Below are 25,386 nucleotides of genomic sequence, written 5' to 3'. Positions count from 1 at the left end.
ACGAGGGAGACCGGAGAGAGCGCGAGCAAGGAGAGGACCAGGTCGGCGCTTCTGGTCTCCTACGAGGGATACCGGAGATAGCGCGTGGGAGGCAATGGAAGGAATGGATCCCGACACTCAGATCGGCGAGCTTATAAGGTCTGGCCCGGGTACAAAGGGCAGCCTCGGTCATTGCACGAACGACGGAGTAGGCTAGGGTGCGGCGGGGGTTGATTGGAAAGGCCGGGTGACTAATGCTTGTTAGCGCTGGCTGGCGCCCACCTCATATCATGTCGCTGGTTTTGGGTTTTGCCCGGCGACAAATGCAAGAATCTTCACGTTTCGTTTTTGTTCCTTACATATAAAAGGAAAACTATCGTTATTTGACGACGGTATAATTATAGCGTATTTTATACATTGTTTCCCTCTCAATCGCCGTCAGAATACCCGAAAAGAAGTTATCATTATATTTCTCTGATAGTTTAACTCTAGGGGTTTCTGAAACGCCCCAGGCATCCTGAATTCAAAGGGCCGTAGTCCATAGGAGGGGGACCTAACCTAGTTTAAACGAAATCAAATTATCTAAAATGTCGTTTCGACTTTGCAACTTTGTTTATCACCAGTCAATTCAATGATAAAAAACCTGATTACCCTATAGGAATAAATCCTGACTACGCATTAACCCAGAAATAGAATGTAGTAGACCAATATACAAAATATTATATGGATGGTAAACACAATACATCAGATCAATGAGAGAAGTTGGGTTTTCAAGGCATTTTAAACCCCCAAAAGTTACAATATTAGATCAAACAGAATATATTGTCATCAGAAGTAAAAATAGCTTGTTCAGAAGGTTGATAGTTTCTTGCTCCCGCAGTTTTCGCATGTGTCTGAGGTCGTTTCAGCACCCTGTCAAGCAAACTCGATTCAAGCAGTATTTATTCCACGCATAGCAGTCGCCTGGATTCAACCCGTACGCGTGGTCAACGCTGGGGCTGGGTGTTGCAACTGGTGAATGCCTCTAACCAATTCAATTAATTAATGACAATTAGTCTACGGGCTAACCTACAACAAACAAATATCATACTGAGAAACTGAATAATTATAAATATATAATAGGTTCTAAAACTCATATTTTTATATCGAAAAGATCAAGAAAGGTGAATTGCCAAAGCTATCGTCATCGTTCAGAGTATTGACATTTGGGTTAAAGAGACACTCCATACAAGGTAGAAAAAAGGACTGAAACATATGGCTGTATTTATAGAGGAGATATACCTTCTATAATGTTTTACGGCTCACCTTGAAGCATTTTCAAAACGCATAAATAGGAAAGTTAGAAGAGTTGAATTCGGACCACCAAGTTCAATTGCGCCCGTTGGAAAATCACCCTAAAAACAAAAAGCTCTAACCTCTGTTGAATTGGAGAAAATATATTCCTTCTTATTTCATTTTGTCCACAAGCTTTTTTTTCTCTACAGCATGGTTACGGGGACCGAAATAGAAATTTCATAAACCTTTTTAAGTAATCTAGGAATTTTAGATCGTTCTATAAAACACTTAAATAACCTCCGAGCAATTTACACAAAAAGGATAAATTTTGTAACAGGATATTCTCCATAATAATGTGGGAAAGAACGGAATGAAGATGTTGTAAAAATATCAAAATACGACAAATAATAGTTAAAGGGTCAAAATACGGTGGCCAGTGAAATTAATATTGAACTAAAACGAATTATGAAAAGTAGACCTTTTAATTTTGAAAAGTAAAATCAAGGCTGACATAGATACTGTTCCTTTAATCTGTTATCATATAAATCTCTAAATTATAATATGTTGCTCGTAAAATTGTACCTAAAACATACCTCCTTCCGGTCAGCTGTTAAAAATTTATAAGTACTTAGATTAAGCAGTAATTTTCTTATTTGTTAGATTCGTTATTTAACGCATTTAATTCAGCATTTAACGAAACAATTATAGATTAGATAGTGTTTTCTATCAACTCTCTGAAGTAATATTCTCTCATAATGGAAGGCTCGCAGTTTTATCGTGCATCATCTGGCATCATTTTGATTAATGTTCTTTCGTTTGATGCTCCCAGTCGGTGTCACAATTAAGAGGACAAGCCGTATTATGGGTAACATATTAGTGCTTTTCAGTTTTTATTGCAAAACTTTTCGCCAATCATACTTTATCGGGAACTCTAATTGATAATTATAGAAAATCAAAGAACTGCGGGAGATGCCGCGACAGTTACGAGCTTTGAACGGAGTCATCCGCTAATATACTTTAAGCTGCAGAAGTTGCAAAGTGTGGTCAAGGCGAATGATTTTCACACTTTTTAATAACTGCTAATTATAGAATTTTTCCCGCGTCAATATTTGACACTTGATGGTATAGCGTTTACAATATGAATTAGTTCTTGCGTAATCTTAATGAATCTTTTTCGCAATAGTAACACACTATTTTCCTCACTTCTTCTTCCTTAACTCCTACACCCAGCTGACGCAGAAAGAATTACTCGTAGGAGCTATTTACGCATATTCAGAGGTAAATCTAAAAGGTCGGTAGTATTTGATTTTAGTCAATTACCATTAAAATCTAATACTCATCAATGTGCCTGTTTAATTTGGAGTCGAGTGCGAAACTAAAGTGGAAATTTTATTCTAAAAAATTTGGAAAATGGAAATAATTTTATTATACTGGAAGTGAAAAATTTTATTATTGAGTGGAAATTTTATTCTAAAGTTGAGCGGAAACTTAATTCTAAAGAACATGTCACTTTCAAAAACGGATTTTCATCGGCTTAATTCACATTGCACTGACTTCTATAGCTGCAGTGCGAGTACTCGTTGCATTACTTCAGTTATTAAACGTGCTTTTCTTATCTCATATTAATCCTCACCCATTCTCCTCAATCCTATTGTTTACCTCTTCCTCAAGTACAGTCCTCTCGAAAAAGAAAACGGATGGAAAGATAAAGGGCAGTAACACGAAACCTCGATTCACACCACTACCTTCCTCCATTTTGACATATAACGGCCGAGCAATTAGTGTTTACACTAATGTTTTCCATCGGGATTACATGCCGACAAGCAGTTATAGGGAGAAATAATAAGTAGCTATATACAATCAAACGATAAAACAAAATAGGCGTGCATCTAGAAGGAAAACGAATCATGGGAGTTGGGAGAAAGAGATGGGAGCGCAGTGGTGTGGAAAGGCAAACATTGACATTAGATGGAAGAGTGGCTTTAAGACCCAAGGGACGACTGAAGGGAAAAACATCAAGGATTCCACAAAAGTAAAGGTTTAATTTTGACTCTTAACTCGAGGAAAAATACGAAGTCTTAAGACTAATGTGGAATAAGACAGGTTCTGCCTTAAATGAAAACGGCCATGTATTCACTTAGTGCCAGGCCTTTAGAAACTGCTTTAAATTAAGGCTAATTAAGTAACAGAGAAATAAGAGCAATTATCTCACAAATAAATTAGTTGAAAATAAAGGTTTATAACTTAACTGCCTGAAAGAGAACTGTGTGAAGAGTCTTATGCTGCATTAGAAATTTATTTTAATAATAATGTTTATATTCAGAATGGATGAAATATTGACATCAACTGTGACTAATGGTGACATTCCTTGTGTTGATGAACCAATCAGAACGATAATGAAGAGTTTCAAAGGTCTCGTTCCAGTGATACCTTTGAAGCTCATTAATCAACTGAAGAAAAGAAGAATAGGTATGCTGCATAGGTATTTCAGTGAAGAGCATAAGAAATGCTTTAACGAGGGAAATATCTTTATAAATTAGAAGCCAAAGTAGATGCACTGTGGTTGTTTAAAATTAAAAGCCAGATGCCATAACATTGGCCAGATAAAGAGCCAGCCATACAAGTAGAGTGGTTAAGAGTAACAAACCGGTCAACGTAGTTTTGTATAGGCCCAGGGACTGAGCAATTCAATACTTCTAACTATATGTGCACGACATTAAATACGATAAAACTAGATGCTACGACAATAGAATCCGTCTCTCTCTCTACCCTCCATCCCCATCAGTTTTAAACATTTCATCACCACTCATTATCTCATACCTCCAAATTATTCTGCCTTCTCTGAATTCCGTCCAACAACATTCTCTTTTTCTCTTCCACGCTAAGAACTTCTTGGTTATTTTTCTCCCAGGCCATTTTATTTATTCATTTTTTTCCAAACCCACATCTCAATAGCCTTCCACCGGCGCTAAATGACCTAGTCCTAGACCCATGAGCTAATTTTGCCTCATATCAAAGTTCACACTAATCCTATCTTTACTTTTTTACTTATAGACTTCGTTACTAAATTTCTCCTCTTTGTAAAAGCTCCTTTATGTAATGCAATTCATCTTAGTCTCCCTACTCTCTCCGCAGTCTCCTCAATTACTTCCTGTATTCATAAGCGGTACAACTGCTATAATATATACCCTAAAATTTCAGTGTTTAGTTAATATATAGTTAATATATACCCTTCTTACTTTTTGTGGGCATCAATGCCATTTCTAACTATTCGTTCTCATGTAACATTGCATTCTTACCGCAATGATTGAGTAATGTGCTCACCAAGTTCCCTTGGCTGACTGACTTTCACCTCTGCAAATAAGGGTGTGTATGACTTGGGCATATACCTTTCTTCCTCCTCTATTGTAGGCGAAAAAAGGCATAAAAACAAACCACTGGGAAACTTTGTGCGATTGAAATATTTTAAACTATTCTTTATTATTTTTTAAGGAAAATAACATTCGTGCATTCATAGCACTTTAAAAAAATCTAAAATTGACTCATTCAATCTATCTTCGAAATTACGTAGCTCTGAAAAACTAGGATTTTACTCGAAGGACTTTCCTCACAATAGAATAAATGTGAGCTGATGCTTTGAACTTGCTTATGAATGAAGCTTAGTTAGGAAAATACAAATTTTAGAAGCATGAAAAAACGATCGTTTTGGCTTCATTGGACCAATTGCAAATCAAATAGTAAGGCCATTGTTTCTTTCCATCATTTTCACACCTATAGAGTTTATAACTTATTGTAGCATAGAGCTTACGTCCAATGCTAATAAGTACTTTACAAAGTAAAAACTAAAAAATAGCCTCTGTTACTGGTTTCATGAAGATTTTTCGAAATGTCGTCTAGTACAATTTTTTCACCAACTCAAAAAAGTAATAGCATGTTAATTATGATGTACAGAAATATTTGTTTTTTCAAGAAACCAAAATTGTTATATTTTCTTGAGTTTCTAACAAAAAAACCATCAGTATTTTTTCAGGTGGGATAAAAAATATTATTACACATAATTTCAGAAGAGGTGAAGGCCTATACAGACGAAGTCGAAGGATACTAAGAATATTGTAGCATCCAAAACCATATTAATAAATGAAAAATACAAACTGAAAATGCCTTTGTAATTTATTTTACTTAATATTTCAATAGACATTTAAAAAATCAGGAGTTAATCGATGGATTATTGTTTTGACAAAAGAGTACAGTGGAGAGTTAACTTCCCACAGCAAGAATAAAGAATTTTCAGACTCCATGAGAACTTTGACCATGAGCAAGATAATCCACCCGAATAATTGGTGAGGATGATAATAGCGTCACTTGAACTACTTAGGTGAATGCGGGTGAACTTCAAACATAGCGGTATAGTGTCAGCTACTTTGTCTTGCCCACCTACGGTTTCCCAGGAAGTTTAGAACCTGAAAAATTGCACAGCTTAGGAGATGCTCAGGGGCGCCAGCCAGAGTCAAACTCGGGCCCTCCTGTCTTCATTTCAGCACAATAGTCACTGAAACCCTACTCCCCATCATGAGGAAGGTTAGCCGATGGGAGATCAGGAGGGAGTAGTTTTTTTGTAGAGAGCATATATAATGCGAAGGAATGGCTCATGGATTGAAGGGGAAATATGTGAAAGCAGTGCTCTCATAAGGACTTGACAAAGTTTATTTTTTCAGTAGGAAAATAGTTGGCAGTTATAAACTAATCTAACACAAAAAGTTTTTGAGATCTCTGAGAGGAAAATACACAGTCAGAAATGGAAAGCGACGTGTTTCTCAATGTTTTGAAAATAAGATAATCAGTTGTGATTGAATTGCAAAGGAATTCTAATATCATATGCCTAGTACTATCTTAGACTAGTACTAGGGAAGAAGATTTTAAGGAGAATGGACGAAGCAAGGCATACAGAAATGAAACATAACAAATATGAGTAATGCAGGACGAAGCATGAAATTGGAATGAATAACTGATTGAAGCAACCACCAAATCCACCGCATCACGCCTGACGCCACTCAATTTATGAAATCGGAAGTAGAGAATACTCGAAAAAGAATGAGATAGCGGATGAGAGGCATATTTGAAATGTTGCTGAATAATGTAAAGAGGAGTGATGCATTTAGGGCACTAGGAGGCGGAGTATTCCAAAAATGTCAACAATAGCTTCCTTTCGAGGGCCAAGATCATAAGAAATCGGGAAAGGATATTGTTCGTGGCGAAAGATTTTGCGACTTTTTCCATTAACATGTCTGAGTTGTGAGGGATGTCATGTGATGTTCAACGATCTCTCGCTTAGCCCACGTGAGGGGCAGGGTGAAATAACTCAATTCATTGGAATGGGCATAATACAGTGCAAGCTGCGTCTAGGGTGTATTGCGGGGGTCACCACCCAAAACTAAAACATCCATGCGAATCCACACCCACAGAGGCATATATTCTCATGCAGAAACCATTTCAGTGTACACATATGCATATTAATATACTGGCAACTGATATAAACGTGCACCTACGAATATAACTTTTGTCTACGTATCGTTTAAACTTGTTTTCACTCGTAAATCGAGTGTCTTTACTATTTCTCTAACGACTTTGTTTTCTTATTATGTTTATGTTTTCTTATTGTCCGGGGAAAGAACGAATATTTGGATCTCTCTCTACTGGAGTCTATCTCCTTTATTTTATCATTTATGCCTAGCCAGTTCGTGTAGTGTGGGACCATAATGGGACCTTTGAGTCATTGTTAAACTTGTTGGTTCTCAACCTTTCTTAAAGTCCAAGTTTCGCTTGTTCTCCTCGCATCTCAGGTGGCTCCCAGCCTAATACCCTTAAAACGCCTGCCACAGTTGCGCTTTTATTATCACAATTTTTCACGAATATGGCGGATTTTTCTCGAACTTTAACTAATTCTGGTAGCAACACCTTCTCCCAAGGATCCCAAATACTTTCGGCGTATTCCAAATGAGGTCTAACTAGAGCAAAATAACACCTCTCTTTAATTTTTTCATTACATTTCCCCACCACCCGTTTCATGAAGCCGAGTTTCTTTAAAGCGGTTCCGCATATAATCCTGATATGTATTCCCCATGAAAGGCGTGGTGCTAGAACTACCCCCAAATATTTAACTTGATCCACCGTATTCGGCATTGAACTCTCTATTTTATAATTTATTTCCTGCTCATCTGTTTCTTTGTTTCAAAATTTCAAAACTGCATATTTGCCTCTGTTAAGTGCCAATCCCCATTCCTCGCACCAATCCCATATTGAAAACACATCCAGCCGAGCGTAGTTGGTTTCTTCAGTTAGGATTACAGGGGTCCATGGCACACATAAGGTGCTAGCGGAGAAACAAATCGTGAATCTGTGCTATCGTTAACATAGAAAATGTTAGCTCGTTTTGACGGAAAACATCACGAAGAGATCAGGACAGCAAATTAATATTATGTGAAAGATTTAATTTGAATCAACTAAGGAAAAGAAGGTGAGTAATGTTTTTTAAAGTCAATAAACTGATGCCACTTCATGTTCATGACAGGCGTCAAAGTAGCGTAATTTTAAACTATGAGCACTCATGATGACTATACTCAATTCGCAATCGATTAGCAGTTGATCAAGCTTGAGCGATTCAAAATCCCCAATTTTAACGCCCTGCTTGATCGCATAAATGAAAGCAAGCATCCAAATCAATTGCCACCCGAGAGAGGAGAGGAGATACGGCGGGGTGGGTCTCCATGGTAAAAATATCCACTGCGAAGTGCGCCGGAGTTCAACCGTAAAAACAGCCCCGCCTCTCTCTCTCTCCGTCCGCCGTCGCACTTATAAGGCGTCCCTCTCGAGGCGGGAGAGTGAGACGCATGCTTTGGGGAGATCGGGTGGCGAGTGTGGGACGGTGGGATCAGGAGGAAGGGGTTCATGGGGCTGTCCCGGGATCCCTCTCTCCCGCGCTCCCCGGGGGTGCGATGTCGGGAGTGATGTGTTTTAGGTGAGGACTGAGGCCCCGGGAGAAGAGACGCGCGAATTCCCTCCTCCCTAAGCCGCGGAGATCCCGCTCCCCTTTCGTGGGGATGAGGGCGAGGATGGCGGGTGGATGCGGTCGGCTGGAGAGGTGGGTCGTCGGGATGCAGGGGGGTGGGCACGTGCGTGACAGGCAATGCGATTGGGGAAGGGGGAGCAGCAGGGAAGAGGGGGAACGAGGGTGGGGGAGGAGGAGGAATGAAAAAGTACTTCTTTTCACCTTGTGCAAGGATTATCAATCGCAGTTGCGTCGCGTGGGTCAGGATAGACCAGGGGGGGGGGGGGGGAAGGGCGAGAATTGTGTTACAGAGGATTGATAGATGAAACGTTTTAATTCAAACGAAATTTAGACCATAAGGTCCCAATGATGGATGGCCATAGTGGTGGGGAAAACAAAGGCTGAGGTGTAGGGCGAAAGGCAGGAGTGGTTCAAGTGATGGGTGCCAGAGTCCAGCTTCCTGAAACCCGGTCTTAATTTTGCGTGAGCATACCTGTAGCACACCGCAGAAGACAACTCACTCTTCATTGGTTTCATCTTCTTCTAAATGTAATAGCCCATGCCTTAAAAGAACAGAATCATTTCTTTTTGAATAGATTGGAATTTGATATAATTTTAAATCATGACTTCGATTCATTAACAGAACAAAACAAAAGAATATTTGTTGCAAATAGGATACAAAGAGAGAACAAATGTTCTTCTTTCAATTAGGGGAACATTTTTAAGTGTGAGAGGATATTTCACGCTTGTTACTTTTGTAATTCTAAAATAATTCCCGTCTAACCAATTGAAAAATATTATTGCAAACATCATTTGCTATGGAAGCAAAATGCACCTAAATGGAAATATTTTGAAGTCACTCCTATCACTTACTGATAACAAAATAAGCACCATAATATCATGATATAATAAAATAAGATTGTTTTATAAAACTGTCATTAATTATCCGTGGAATTATTGTATAAGTTATTTAAGATAAGTCAGTACAAATGTATCCGAAAACAAACATGCTGTTCTAGCCTTGCGTAACCTCCAAAAAGAGTCCAAATGGTGAACAGGGCCTTCAAGGCCTCCCTATACTGCTAGATTAGGGGTATTAATGGAAGAATTAAAGAGCTTACTACCAGTTGCTCTGTTTGAAGTTGGCAATATTAATGGGATGGATTCAATATCCAAAGGCTATATCCAAAGCGTATTTTCATGACTTGTTATATAATTTAACTTAGTCCATTATTTACATTTATCAATTACTGAATATTTTCCAGCATTGACAGCAAAGATGCTAACCTTCTCGAACATTAGGGACACATGCGTCAATAGTGTTCTTTTTGGTGATTTAAAAATTTGATAGCGAAACAAATTCCCACTACTTCAATCTAGGAAATTCAAAAGTTTAACTTAATTTTTGCTTTTAATGGGGTAGTAGTTTTGAGGGGAGGCGACCGACAGCTAAGGTCATTTGCGCCATAGGGGATGGACAGGAAAGGATGAAGGGTGGAGAGAAACCCGGCGTCGGCATTAGCCTACTCTTTACGAAAGGCGCCAAGGGGTCCGCAGCTTAACGTCCCATCCGACGGACGCCGTACTCACTCAAAGTGCCCTCCACAAAGCACCTCAAGTAGGGATCGAGATACCTCTGAAAAATATTCAACACCGCCGGGATTTGAACCCGCGCCCTCAGGGTGGGAAGCCAGTACGTTAGCCCCCGCACCATCTCGATCCCGCTTTTAATGGTTAATAACGGTATTAATACATATGGTACTCAACTAATGACACCTTAGTCTTTCACCGGGAAACTCAAGGGAATCTGTGCCAAATAAATTTCAGCCAAATCATTGAAAAATGGTAAATATATGTATTAGTCAATTTTTTTCGTGTTAATGACAGAGAGGTAGATACTCGTACATTTCGGGAACCCTTAGAACTCAAACATCAGGATGAACTGAAAATGTGGGTCTCTAAGGCCTAAGAGAACACATTTCATCAGCGTATATAGTAAGAAAATTCCATCAATGAGTACCATTGTACTCCACAGAGAATAGTCTCAGTTCTTCAGGCAAGGGCGAAGGTCTTCTAAGTCAGTCGCAATTTTTGTTCATCTTCGAATCACTTCCCCCGGCAAAAGTCATGGGATCGGCCAATTCCTGCGATATTGGCCCGTTTAGGATCTTTTGGAGAAAGAGTGTCGGTTCTGGATGAACACAATGTGACGAAGGTCGATGTGACTCCGAAAATGAAGAGCACGCGAAGCCTTTGGGTTCGCCAGCGGGGTGGTGCCAGGGGTGCGCCACCTAACCCTGCCTACCCCTCCCTCCCCCTCGACCCAACCCTTAATTATTCCGAGTTCCACAACCTCCTCCCGCAACCCTTCCTTTTCGGCGGGAAAGACCTCCATTTGGAAAAAACCCCAAAGCCGCTCCTAACACCCCCCCCCTTTCAGCCCCCCTTTCCCTCCACCCCCCTTTCACGCCAACCCCGCCCCCCTCCACCCACTCTCACTGGCGTCCACTCTAAAGCGCTTTTCACGCGATGGATTCTGATGGTGATGGGCTATTCATGTTCTGGAGTCGATGCTCTTTCAACAGCCGCACCCTTCTTTCTCTTTCTCGCACACACAAACACTCTCCCTCTTTCTCCTTTCTGCCAGTTACCTCCGACCCCTCATTCAGCCCCACCCCCTTTATTCCGCTCCACCTTTCCGTACGCATTTACCGTCCACCGATCGCTACCTTTCTCTCTCTCCTCTTCATTTCCGCTCTCTGCTTTCGCCCCTCTTTCTGAGGTTGCTTGCGAGGGGAGAAGGAAGGCAGAGCGGAGGGACCGTGAGCGGGGGGGCTCTTACCGCTTCTGAGCATTGCGCTGTGGTCGCCCTCGCCCCGTTGGCGTAAAGCGCTTGATGCTCTGGTCAGGAGTCACGGAGCAGCGCAAAGAGCGGCGCGCTTGACGAAACAAATCAATCGCAGCAGAACTCTCCCACAATTCACCTCTTCTCTCTGTCTCTCTCTTTTAATCCTCATTCATCTCCGCTTACGCCTAAATTTTGGCTAGCTCACAGATCCAAGGAATCGCTCGATACCTTAACCGCTAGCTAAACACTGGTAACTCCGACCTTTCATGGCGTTTCGGATGTTTCTGAATACTACCTTGATCAAAAAGTTCCCGGAATAACCACCGTGTGGCGCTCCCATCGTTCCGATTTGAGTTCTGTTTTTTTTGTTAAATTGGTACATTTGTTGTTGATATTCCCTTTAAATCTTAGTGTCATAACTTGACATTTGCAAAAGTTACGGTCGGTTTTCGGTATGTCCATCAGTGCTTCCTGCGATTTTTCCATTACTTCCTCTCGGCTGCTAAAACGCGTTCCCCGTAATGGTTTTTTAACTCGATTGAACAGAAAGAAGTCACAGGGAGCCAAATCAGGTGAATTCGGTGGCTGTTGGATGGTATTTGTTGCATTTTTCGTCAAAAAATTACGAATAATGATAGCACTGTGCGACGGTGCGTTATCATGGTGCAAAATCCACGAGTTTTCTGCCCACATTTCTGGTCTCTTTCGGCGAATTGCTTCACGCAAACGTCTCATAACGCCCAAATAATACTCTTTGTTTACTGTCTGGCCTTCTGGCAAAAATTCATGATGCACTACACCGTTGTAATCCATGAAAACCGTCAGCATTGCCTTCTTTTTTGACTGAAAACGACGTGGTTTTTTTGGTCTCGGCTCATTTGGTGAACGCCATTCACTTGCCTGATGTCTGGATTGCGTGTCGTACTCATAAACCCACGTCTCGTCTCCAGTATTGATCCTTTTGATGAATGTGGGATCGGATTCAGCCTCGCAAGTCATGTCTTTTGCGACGTCAACACGGTCTCTTTTTTGCATGAAATTGAGGTCTTTTGGCATGCTACACGACCGAAACCCAAATCATTAACCACAATGTCTTGGGCGGATCCATAGGCAATGTTCAAGTCCTCCGCTATTTCTCTGATGGTTAATTTGCGGTTATCGACCAACATTTCTTTTACTTTATCAATTTTTTCACCGACTTTCGATGTCGATGGTCTGCCACTGCGTTCATCATCTTCGATTGACTCACGACCACTTCTGAACCGCTCGTGCCACTGGTAAACGACCGTTTTTTTTAGAGAATCGTTGCCGAAACACTTTTCCAACATTTCCAACGTCCGTGCGCCACTAAATCCGTTTTTTACGCAAAATTTAATACAAGTTCATTGTTGCAAATTTAAATCCATTTCTGAAATTGTAAAAAATCGCCAACACACACAGAGATAGATGTACTCTTGGCTACGTAACTTTTGCAAATGTCAAGTTATGACACTAAGATTTAAAGGGAATATCAACAACAGATGTACCAATTTAACAAAAAAAACAGAACTCAAATCGGAACGATGGGAGCGCCACACGGTGGTTATTCCGGGAACTTTTTGATCAAGGTAGTATATGCGAGGCTATGAAAGAGTAAACGTATTTAGGCGATACATTGATAGCTAAAATGATGCACATATAAAATTAGGCGATTATATTTGCAAAAATTCTCATAATAATTAAGTGTAAATTAAAAGGCTTAAATATCCTGAAAGAATCAAGAATATTACGCTTTCATGAGCAGAATTGTATACATGAAAACGATGCATGGACTTAACAGATGAGCTTAATGGGCACAGAGGGGTAGAGCATTTAGAATTGTATTATTGAAAAGGAGTCTCTCTGTATATCAGGACATTTGATCTACTCTGTCTTGCGTTGTCACTCGCTTTCCCTAACCTTTCACCCAAATCCTAATAATTTATTTAGGCTAAAACACTTAAAGGTATTACTTTGAGGACATAGATATGAGTTACGATGTGCCTCATATGAAAAATTTCCAGTCAGTAAAATGAGTATCTCAATATTTTGACGATTTTTTAATTAATTTTCACCGACGGGAAAAACCCAATGGTAAGTCGATGAAATTAGAGTGTAATTCCACTTCTGGAACATTGGCATCCATGATTCACGGTTCACTGAGGTGAACACGCTTACAAACATGTTGTGACGTGTAGCCGTCTGCGGACGCGCATAAATTATTGCACATTTGATCAAGTTCGTCCTCCCCTCATGAGGGAGTAAATTAGAACGCGCTCCCCATGTCATCAATGCAAAATGTGACATAAGCAGGGCTGAACAACCCTTTGCTTACTCGCAAACGTGAGGCTGACAGAATTTAATTTAATAAGTCTTTTCACGAGACGAATTTAATTTTTTCCATTTCGTCATAACTGCGAAGTCAGAAGAAATCGTCAGGGTGACGCATCATCGTTCCTCTGAATGTAGCAAAAATGTCGCAAGTGGAGTCGCTTAGGCAACGCAGTCAATTCCTCCATGTTCAGCGAGGGTTACCAACGATGTTTACCCACCACATTGGGAAAATGTTCTGTAAAGGTCATGTAGAATATTACCACTGGATATTTTATTTACTTTTTTCCATTTAATATCGAGATTGAAATATGAAAAAAATTACATTTTATGAAGAGCGAGATCAATCCGAAATTATTTCCTGGAGAAATGGGGAGTAAATACGTATCATTGTTGACAATTATTGTTTTTTAATTAGTGACGTCACCCATCAATCAAAAACTCAAAAAATTACATAACATTTTTTTAAATTTTTGGTTCATTGAACGAAGCAAACATTTTGTGCAGCGTTGCATACATATCTTTTTTAATTTGTAATATTTGATGATCGATTAAAAATCAACTTACAGCCAAAATAATTCTCAGCATTTTTGGATTGCTCGTAGATTTTCATAGGTTCATTTTCATTCTTATAAAAAGGCCATACAAATCTTCAATTTTATCTTTATTTTTTTACTTCAAAAATCCTAAAACGATTTCTCATATGGCAGTGACTCAGTCAAATCAGTGAACACTGGCAGGCCAGACTTTTCCTGTGCTCTAGCATATTTTTTACAAGTTCATCGAGTACTCTCATTGAATCATAATTTGAGGCTCCCTCCAGATTCTCTCATCCTCCCCCAATCGCCACTCGGTGCTCAGCCCTTCCCTCCACGACGCCCCCCACCCTCCGACCCCCGGGCGCCACCCGATCACCACAACTTGCCACTCCCTCCCGCCCGCACCGAACCCACCCATTGCTTCCCTTCACTCAACGCCTCCAACCCCGCGAAAAAAGCATCCCTCCTCCGGCATCATCCACTATCCCACGCCAACCCTCTCTCCATTCCATTCCATTCGCACCCGCCCCTTTTCATTCAGGCCGGAAGGGAAGTTTGGCCCGACAGAAGCGAGCGTCTCAAGTGGAAAAGTGTTCCATTGAAAGAGGAGGGGCCGCGAAGTTTCGCAGACGCCTCCGTGGCCCCCGAAGCCTCCCACCGGGCGAAGGAGGGGATGTGAGTTTGGAAGCGAAGGAGGGGCGGTGGAGAATGGGAGAGGGGTCCGAGGAAATGGGGTTTGGTGGCCGGGTAAGAGAAACAATGAGCAGGGCGAAGGGTTGGGAACGGGAGAGAGAGAAACGGGAAAATGTGTGGGAACGAACGGTTTCTCCCTTCCTTGAATTAAAAGCTCCCACGCCGCGATTCGCAACCCGTGGCGGTTAGCCGACGGTGACCGAACTTTTCGAGCACATCGATGGAGAAGTTTCATTCCTTTTTCAACCAACAGTAATAAGCAAACGTGCCACCTCCATTGAATACGATGAAGCCTTAAAGAAAGTAAGGGGAATCATAAATTCCTAGTTTTAATTGGAAAGTGTCGTTGCCACTAGTTTCTTGCTCAGTGAACGAGATATGATCTCGGAAAACATGTTTCAAAGATGCCAGGGAAAATGAACGAAAAACAAATCTGTTATATTTTCCGCATGAAAATATTCCCCGTTCACTGAAATATGGGAAAGCATCGAATTTTCCTTGTATAGCCATATCCTTAATTATGATGTTATTACTATTACAAAACGACTTCTATTATTAAAATAGAAAGAAAGACTCGTACTTTTCCACAGATTTTATTATACGGTACCACGCGTTTCACCGACTTGCCATCCTTCCAACCCTCCCCGCCCCCACTCTGTCCTGAGGGTATATATGCTTGCTCTGTCTGTTTTGCAAATTTGTACCTGATGATGCCACAAGTCGGTGAAACGCGTTGTACCGTATAATAAAATCTGTGGAAAAGTACGAGTCTTTCTTTCTATTTTAATAATGGTTATCAATTACTTCCACGAAGTGAAGCCTGAAACAATAGAATATATAAAAACGACTTCTGTTCATCTTAAGATGCGTTTAATTTGCGTCAGTAGATGTTTAAATGAAAGAGTATTCTCTTGAAGTGAATAAAATATCTAGAAAAATCTGTTAACAGTTTCACGCTTAACTTTGTGGAATTACTTCATAATCAGGGTAAAAAAATAACAGAAACTTTGCTCTTCCACACACTTTGAATGTCCTACGGCCATGTTGCGCATCGTCGAAACCATGGCCGTAAGACATTCAAAGTCTGTGGAAAAGCAAAGTTTCTGTTATTTTTTACCCTCATTACAAAAATCTGCATAATTTCGCAGTTAAATAGAGATTGAACATTGTCTTCAACTATTCAGGCAACATTTTCCAACGAATCCCTCCCACTCTTTCTGGCACTTTGCATGCCGTGTATCTATGGCTCATCATCGCGCATTTCGTTGTGATACATTCCTTCGAATGATTCCCCTTCAGCCTCCCAACCACAAGTCCACCGACAACGAGTTTTCACTCACCGACAATGACGAGCGATGCGACCACGAGGGCCGTGTCGAAGGACGGTGCGTCCGCCGAGACCTCGCATCTGTAGCGGCCGGTCAGCGTGAAGCCAGCGTCCCGCAGGACCACGTGGTGGGCGTCACTCTCGGAGAGCTGTTGGGCCAAATTAAGGGTTCCTTCAGATCAAAAGGGGGCGTGTCTCATGACTACAACGAGATTATTCTTTTACACTTATATTTTGGTGCACTAAAACCCTCCATGTCTACAACAATACACATTTTTTATCAATAAGAATGTACACTTATAGTTTGCTGCAAATGCGGCTACAAGAAAATTGTAACAATGCAAACCTTTTATGAGATATGTAAATCAAGTCTTAAGTTACATAGGAAGTAATTATTAAGCATATAAAATTAGTTTAGTTTTAAAAAGTTTACAAATTTAATTCTCTATTATGGGGAAATCATTCCTTTGGAAAATAATATTAATTTAATTAATTTCTATTTGATTCAAAAGTTGCAGTATTAATTTCTCGAATGATCAACCAATGAGACTTCTGCGGAGTTATCCGAAAATACAAGAGAAATCCAATGAAGATGCCATGTTAGAATACAACCTCTCATCGCCACCGATTCTCATGTTAATGGTCGGGAGGTAATTGAAAAAGAATTAGAAATGTACGGGAATTCAGGAGAGCGGGCAATATGCTGGGACGCTATTTTCTGTAGATACGAATTATATAGCAGAGAATTTATTCTGAACCAACATTTAAAAGATAGCGGAGAATATATGATAGCTTCCTTGAACTCCATGGATCAAGTTCCTCGAGGAATATGCAGCATGGAACTCCAAAATAAAACTAAAATCATAATAGTATGCTGATGGCAGCAAGTTTGGGCGTATAATGCATTATGATGAGAGATATTAGACTGTACTAAATATTACTATACCTTGCTCATGGCATTAACATGTGGCAGAGGAAACTCCTTGGCCATCCTGATCTGAATACCTTGAACTAATTATGAGTTTATGATAAGGAGTTTGCTAATTTATTGCGACTAAAATAGGAAGCGGCACGTGGAAACATTCATCTTCAGTGTTGGACTTCATGGATCAGTCCTTTGGAAAAAGTGTTCCATAGAATCTCTGTAAAATGTTTCCGGGGCTGAAGAATATATATATATATATATATATATATATATATATATATATATATAACACATTTGTATATGTATATGTGGTCGCGGTAGTCCAGTGGGTAGAGCCTTGGACTGCTGACAGGAGGGTCCCGGGTTCGATTCCCGGGACCCTCCTGTCCTGGGCACCTGCAGCTCCACCCACTCCTATGTGATTTTTCGGGTACCAGGTCTTCCTGGGAAACCATAACCGGGACAGGGAAAGGAACTGGCCCCCCTACCCTAATGTGTGAATTTTCACACGCCGTATAGGGCTTAGTACTGGGTGATCTCTACCATCACCTACTAAACTACCTTCGGGTTGATTACTGTGTATATGGTGGTTTATACATGTATATGTATATACATACATTCACATGGAAATAGATGGTATATATGTATATATATATATATATATATATATATATATATATATATATATATAACACTTTTTGAAAGACTCACGGACGTGAATAATAATGTATAACACTTAGCACTAGTGGACACAGACAAAAACACAGAAACACACAAAAAAAAAGAAGAGAAGAAAGAAGAATTTTTTTTTGTGTGTTTCTGTGTTTTTGTCTGTGTCCACTAGTGCTAAGGGTTATACATTTTATATATATATATATATATATATATATATATATATATATATATATATATATATATAACAGAGACAACAGAGTTCTGTCCCTCTCTTCCTTAATAAAGGTGGCCACGACCACCGAAAAGTCGAAAAATAGTGAGTCTCTTTTTTGTGTGTTTCTGTGTTTTTGACTGTGTTCACTAGTGCTAAGTGTTATACATTATTATTCACGTCCGTGAGACTTTCAAAAAGTGTTATATATATATGTGTGTGTGTGTGTGTGTGTGTGTGTGTGTGTGTGTGTGTGTGTGTGTGTGTCTGAATGCATATATATATATTTTTATGTATATACATATATAATCATAAAAAAAAACATAAATACAGGAATCAACCCAAGGGTCTGTTTGGTATGTGATGCCAGAGTTCACCCACTACTAAGCCCGACGGTGTGTGAAATTCACCCATCAGGGTAGGGGGGTTCCTTTCCATGTGCCTGTTATGGTTTCCGAGGAAGATATATATGTATTACGAGGAAAATATATGTGTATACAATATAATGTATAACATTTAGCACTAGTGAATACAGACAAAAACATAGAAATACACAAAAAAGAGACTGACTAACTTTCTAATTTTCGGTGGTCGCAGCCACCTTCATCAAGGAAGAGACGCTTATGCAGAATTAGCATCGTAGATAAATGTTCTCAGAATTATTAGGCATCAGTGTGTGTACGCGACGTTCATTTTCCATCGTTAGAACCATTACCAGACGAGTGCACTGAAAAACAGTACTCTCAACTTCAAGTAAGGTAATTGTCATGAAAAATAAGTGGGAATGTGGACCCTGGTCGTTGCCCTGGCTGGTCGTTCTAGGTGCACGGCCAGCCAGGGCAATGTTATGACCAATTGTCTCGTGCCTGACATTCCAAATTATACTTACGTCCACGTTGATTCCCGGCAGCGGGAACACCTTGGTGGGAGGGTCCTCCTTGGGGAGGTAGCGGTAGAACTCCTTCTTGCCCTTGTACCACTTGACGGCGTACAGCTCCGCTCCCTCGAGGTCGTATTGGCACTCCAGGGCGGCCGTCTCGCCCACGGCCACCGCCCCCGGGGACACCACGCGCACGTTCTTCAGGCCACTGACTCCTGCAAATATGAAGGATCGTGAATTTTTATCGACCCAAATGACTTAGAAGTGCAGACTGGCACGCAGTAGCGACATCCAGGGTGATGGTAAAAGAAATCCAATTTTGCAACTTTACAGGATTTCCATCAAAACAGTTTAACTCTGCTCGGGAGCGATCGAGGGGTTAGAGTTTGATTTCATTTGGGTTTATTCACGAAGTACAGACATAATGGACCAATCATGATGAATATTTTCCATCACGGAAAAGGCTCAAGCTGGCGCATAATGAATTCAGAGTAAAACGTGAAAAATGGCAATTGGCGTAAATTACAAACGGGTCAACAATGCTAGACGGTTAGTCTACCAGCTTTTTTGTCCTCTAGAATTTTTTTCATTACTCTAAACAAAACTATTAATTTTGCGAATCGCAGTGTCCTACTACGTGTTGAATGACTGATTTTTCGTTAAGTGGTTTAGAGCGTATGGAAAATTCAATTGTATGATTTCCCCAAAAATAATTTCGCTGGATGCCATAAATGTCATCAAGAGAAAATTTGGTTTGCTCTTGTCATTATTTGAAAATAATAATGATTGCATTACCTGTTTTGTTTGAATCTCAAATAAAGACAAGATCAAGACGAAGTAGAAGACTGATTGCCCAATACACGGTAATCAAATAATACAAGCCACAATTTCTTTGACGATGCAAAATCACGGTGAAGGCTAAATCCGATGTTTCGGAAAAGGTTAGTTGAAGTATTTCCAAGGCCGCCATCGCACGCAAAGCATTTTTCCTCGAAACAACGACTTTGTTCCTTATTTTTCCTCAAGGTTCAATGAAAAAGTTTTTTGGTGTTTCCAACATAATTTCAATAAATCATGGACAGCCGTTCAAATAAAAAGAAATGCAAGCAAACCCTCGACCAGATGCCGTCAACGAGCAATACGTCCCCGTCGAGCAATTATTCAATCCTCGAACGAAGGGCGATATTCAGAGGGTTCAGCCAATGAGGAAGCCGAACACGAAAAACGACAAAGATGAAAGCGATACTATGAATCATTTTCTTCACTCCCTACGGATTCTTTAATTGCCCGTTCCAGTACAGAGCGACTAGATTACGCCAGAAATTGAATTATCGGGAGCATTTGAATGGGATCAATTGGGAACCGGACAGAAATGGGGAATGGGTAGCAAAGTCGGGGGTGATGGTGAGGTGGCTGTTAGCATGACGGCGAAGAGGGGTTGGAGGGGGGGAAGATGGGAAGTTTGATGGGAAGCTTAAGCAGAAGAGTTTGCGGGATAAGCGGGGAAAGGGTCCAGCCAGGGAAACGCGGTGGTGGGGATTTTAAGGCGGGGGATGCTTACGTAGTTGGTTTGAGGGAGGAAGGGAAGGGGGGGGGGGGTGCTGCCGGTAAAGGTTTTCCACGAGTGTTTGATCCCATGACTGCGTGATTTAGTGGCACGCCGAAATCGAAGACAGGTGACACCGTGTCGGCGGCGATAGTTTTGATCGAAAGGGGAAAGGGAGGGGCGGGTGTGCGGCTCGCGAAGTGGGAACGGACACGGGTGGATGACATGGGGCCCATTGAGAAACAAGGGGGGGAGGGGGGGAGGTTGGGGCCGGCGAAGGCCGGGAGGTCAATGAGGAAATGTGCCAAACAAAATGGAGCGAGGGGGAGTTAAGGCGAAGTATGTGCGAGAACGAAGGGAGGGAATGCATTGTTTAAACGATATTCATAATTTTGCGAACAGAAATTAATCGAGTGAGATGTGTTTTCGAAAGTTTATCAACACATTTATTGGTGATTCATCAGTTTTAAGTGAAAAGAACCAGACGGACGCGCCCAATCATTGACGAACCAATGTAAACATCGCGATTAGGTAATGGAAATGTAAATAGAGACCATTCGGAAAATATCTTAATAATACATTGAACTTGGATCGCCATAGTTTTCCACCCTACCAATGTGTAACACTTGCGAATTATTAACTTATTGCAAAAGTATTAGTTTTAAATATTCGATTTTATTAGTAACATAAAACCATAGTGTTAATAATTTACTGCAAACTCTCAGCTATATTTTATATCGTTTTATTATTTCTTGGGTGAATATTAATTTAGATTTTATAAAAATATTTGATAATCATTGCGATTCAACTAGCAAAATTAATACTTTATCGTCAACAGTGAAGCAAAGCCTTTTCGCATGGTTTATTACTGATCAGTCATTTAAATAAAATGTTTCAATTGATCCTAGATGTTATTAATTTTACCTCTCTTCCATGGTAGAGTGAAATTCAAAGCAATAAATATTTCACAATTGGACATAACTGCAATAACGAAGGGAATAACTACAGTGATATCCTTTCTATTTTGCCATAAATGGTTTTGATATCCAATCACGACAACACGGAATGAGTAATGTTGATCAATTCGGGTAATGTGAGTCATTGCAAAAACATTTCCGCTTAATTGTCCATAAATACTTTTCATGTGCTCGTTAGTTCATTTTAACCACATTCAAATGTTATATTCACTATCTTTAATCATTTTTATGATTGAAAGGGTTTATTGGAGTAAATAATTTCAATATACTTAGTGATACGGAACAACAGAATCTGTAACTGTAAATTGTGCAACTATATTCCAGGGGCTTGGTGCACATTAAAATTCAGTCAAAATTATCTACAGAAATCTTTTTCAAATATGATTGGGGTTTTACAATAATATATTCTAAAAAATGACATAAATTATCTCTTCTCGTTGCCAAAAAAAGAGTAATTATGTTTTAGATCATGATTATAAAATAATAATTACCAACTACATCTCCCACATTAGTCCTAAAGCATGAAAATTAAAAATATAACCGGCGAATAGTTATTTATGTTCGTTCGCAGGTTTCCGCGGCGATGAGTAGGTGATTTCCACATTTTTCGGGCTTCGTCCGCGTATGTCGTTTAAATGCACAACAGTTTCGCCAGCTATCCTGCTGGCGTCCTCAGGTCAAGGATGAAAAGAAGCTTGTTGTCCCGTCTTATATAGGGAAAATCCAGCGCCAATACCGGGAAATTTCTTGGCCAATCAGGGAACGTCCTCATATTTGCGCGGAATAATTCTTTTCCACGCACTGTGGAGTGGATATCCATCCTCTCCGTTAAAATTTTCTGGCCTTTTAACGATTTCAATGGCCTCTCTGATTATTCTCTGGAAGTATTTTCCTTCTTTCGCTAATATTTTAGCGTCGTCGAACAGAATAGAGTGTCCAGGTTCACTCCAGGCGTGCTCAGCGATGGCCGATGCTCTAAACTGTTTGGCCTTGGTTGCTCTCTGGTGTTCACTCATGCGTGTTTTCAGCGCTATGCATGTTTCACCGATGTACCATTTGCCACAGGAGCATGGCACTTGGCACACGCCTCCTAGATATTAACGGTGAAATTTCATCCTTGGGTCCGGGTAGGGTGTCAGCTATCTTGGTGACGCAGTTGAATCTGGTCACCACATCATGCTTCCTTAAAGCCCTCGCGATTCTTTCCGAAGTCCCTGCGATGAAGGGGATGGTGACGTAAGCCTTCGGTCGTGGTCTGGAGTCTTCCTCCCTGTCAGGAACAGCGGATTGCAGGAACAGCAATAGTTAATTATATTTTCAATGCTTTCATCAGATTAGTTATATGTAAGCTACTTATGCATATGTAACGCATAATTTATAAAAGATGTAACCGTAGAAGAGATATATTTTGTGAAAATCTGCAGAATTTGCATAATAAATGTGTTCAGAAAAACACAAGTGATTTACAAGTCATTAATAAAAAAAGTGGTAAAACAAATCAATTCAAACATATTTTTCGGCAATATAGCTCATGCATCAACGGAATAGCTGAGAGAGTTTCCAAAATATTTTATAAATACCTATACTGTTTTTTCTCTTTTAAATATTCAGATTCAACCCTCGTAAGGATAAAAATAAATCTAATGAGACTCGATGAGTGTAAAGAAAGAAACTTTAAACTTCCACATGAACTGCTTAAACACTTCACACGACCATGGTTTCGATGCTGTGCGCCATCATCAGGCAAATTAGCAGAGATATCCCTCGCAAAGGCCAGAACACCACCTCCAGAGACGAGTGAATTGTGTGATTTATTAGCATTATGTGTGAATCAAAGTAGTTTTGTGTTCGGAGGTCAGCATTATAGGCAATTAGAAGCCCTGGCCATGGACTACTCACCTCTGTCTCCCATCCGAGTGGAAATTTATATGAACAAATGAGAAAGACAATTATTTGCTTTTAACCACTCACTGAAAAAAAATGTGTTATCTTGGTTCCGATATTTTGACGACATTTTCTGTGTTTGGGCTGGATCCACAAGACAATTAGACAATATTTTGGGTTTATTAAAATATTTAGATGAATGTATACAATTCAAATGTGAGTTGAAATCAGACGGTGCTTAGAATATTCTGGATTTTACTGTGAAAATAATTAACCAAAGGTTCGACCTTTCCATACACAGAAAAAATATTACCCCGGCATAATTATCCACTCCACATCCAAGCATCACAATTCACAACAGCATGCGGCTTTTCATGCCATGTTACACAGGTTATGCAATATTCCAATGTCACCTCACAACAAACAAGAGGTACTCCGTATTGTTAAACAAATTGCAGAAAACAATGAGTACAGGGAAATAATGATTGATAACATGTTCAAAAGAAAACAAACATAGATAGCCCAGAAAGCTTAATACCCTCTCACTAACTGCAGCGTTGGGTCACATTCCCTGCCCGTGTCCTTGAGGGAGGAGACCGTTGTATGTTGCATGTCCATGTGGTAGTGGAATTACGCCTTCTTGCTTTTCAATTCTAACATGCACGTTATTGGTTAATTTATTTACTGCATCCTAAGGTGTAATTGTTTGTTAGTGTATGTTTTTGCATTCGTTTAAGTTGAAAGGATTTTTGCATGAATGTATACGCCACTGTGGGCATAGCTTTGCATGGATGTGTGGATTTTGCATGTGGTTTCGTTCTTATTTCCGGGTGGTGACCTAACACCCTCCGCCCCATGCGGCGACTTGCGGGGTATAATGTAGATGTACATTTAAACCTAACTAACACCGATGGCGAAGAATGCCATTTCTTGGTCACATTTCACTCAAGATACAGCAAATACTTTCCTAGAACAAAATCAAAACAGCGTTTTACAACACACACACTTTAAAAAAACACTATGGGTTCCCCCAAAGACAAAATGGACATGATGCCACGAAGCGGGGTTTATAAACTCAATTGCACGGACTGCATTGGGCAGACAGGGAGGGCATTTGATATTAGGATTAAAAACACCGATCAATCTTCACAAAGAAAGAGAACAGATCTCAATTCGCCAAATACCTCTTGAAAAATAATCATACCAGTAACTTCACACCTGACATTCTTCACATAGAAAAGAAAGGACGCAGGTAGACTGCTTTGGGGGAGATGGAAATTTGGCAACCCCTTCAGTCTGACAGATTTGGGGTGATCAACGAAACAATATACCTATCTCGTTCTCCCCTTCTAAATTTCCTTAAAGACTCCAAAATCTTTCCCCACCAAGGCAGTGATGACCATCGACCGATCCTAAATGGGGGTCAAACCATTGCGGACCCCTATAATCCTCTAATAGTTTGCTATACCAGTCCTCAACTTACCCACCCTCCCTTGCTCCCGATCCCTCTTGTTGCCAGCCTATATAAGTTGGCAATTGTTTCATGTATATCACCTGATGCTCGATGCGCTGCATCAAAACCATGGTCAAGTGAAGTACTAAATCTCTATGTGGATGTGCAATTTTTTTTTTACCGTCATGATGAAGGAATACCACAAAGTTAAGCCAAAAACTGTTATATTTATGATGTGACTCTTTTCTTTAATTATTAATTTAATTTTTTTTCGAATAAAAAATCACTTTATTTTTATTTTTAAGGAAAAAAATTTACGACCCAAAATTAGGCCCGGGAATTTGGAGTACTAAATATAAAACAAGTATTTTTCTATTTTCTATTTGTAATTTATATATATTTCCAATACGGATATATTTCTATATTTCACCAAACAGGTAACTCTTCAAACAAAATCATTGCCTTCTGAAACAAATCTAAGTCAAGCTTCTGCTTACCCATACAAATTAGTCTGAGGGGGCTGTCAGATCCCCACTGAAACAAGGTTTTGAACCCATATTACGAAAGGAAGAGTTTTTTTTTCTTGAGAGTTTTCTTGAAAGGAAGAGTTTTCTTTTTCTCTTGGAACCAGCGTAATAGTTATTTGATGAGATAATCCTCGGCAAATAATCCTCGCGCAGACAATTAAAAGACTCAGTGCTTCTGGTTTGAATTTCTTGCCAAAACAGGGAAGAGGGGCAGAGAGAGTGGGGGGGGAGGAAAGGATTGGTCAGGCTGTAG

General features: G+C 40.1%; 1 protein-coding gene across 1 annotated transcript in view; it reads right to left on the bottom strand.

Moving 5' to 3' along the window:
* LOC139687893 (uncharacterized) overlaps positions 1 to 25,386 on the bottom strand; it is a 772,086-nt gene that overhangs the window by 288,426 nt on the left and 458,274 nt on the right. Inside the window, exons 2-3 of the mRNA XM_071585227.1 lie at positions 18,756 to 18,961; positions 16,069 to 16,204 (exon numbers count right to left, since the gene is read on the bottom strand). Of these exons, the coding sequence (XP_071441328.1) occupies positions 16,069 to 16,204; positions 18,756 to 18,961 (342 nt within the window). The remainder of the gene's footprint in view (positions 1 to 16,068; positions 16,205 to 18,755; positions 18,962 to 25,386) is intronic.

The sequence above is a fragment of the Hetaerina americana genome, unplaced genomic scaffold (assembly GCF_022747635.1).
Source record: "Hetaerina americana unplaced genomic scaffold, ioHetAmer1.1.p SCAF_2, whole genome shotgun sequence".
NCBI classification, from domain to species: domain Eukaryota; kingdom Metazoa; phylum Arthropoda; class Insecta; order Odonata; family Calopterygidae; genus Hetaerina; species Hetaerina americana.
Note: the sequence above shows the minus strand (reverse complement) of the source record. Positions and strands in the feature narration are given on the sequence as shown.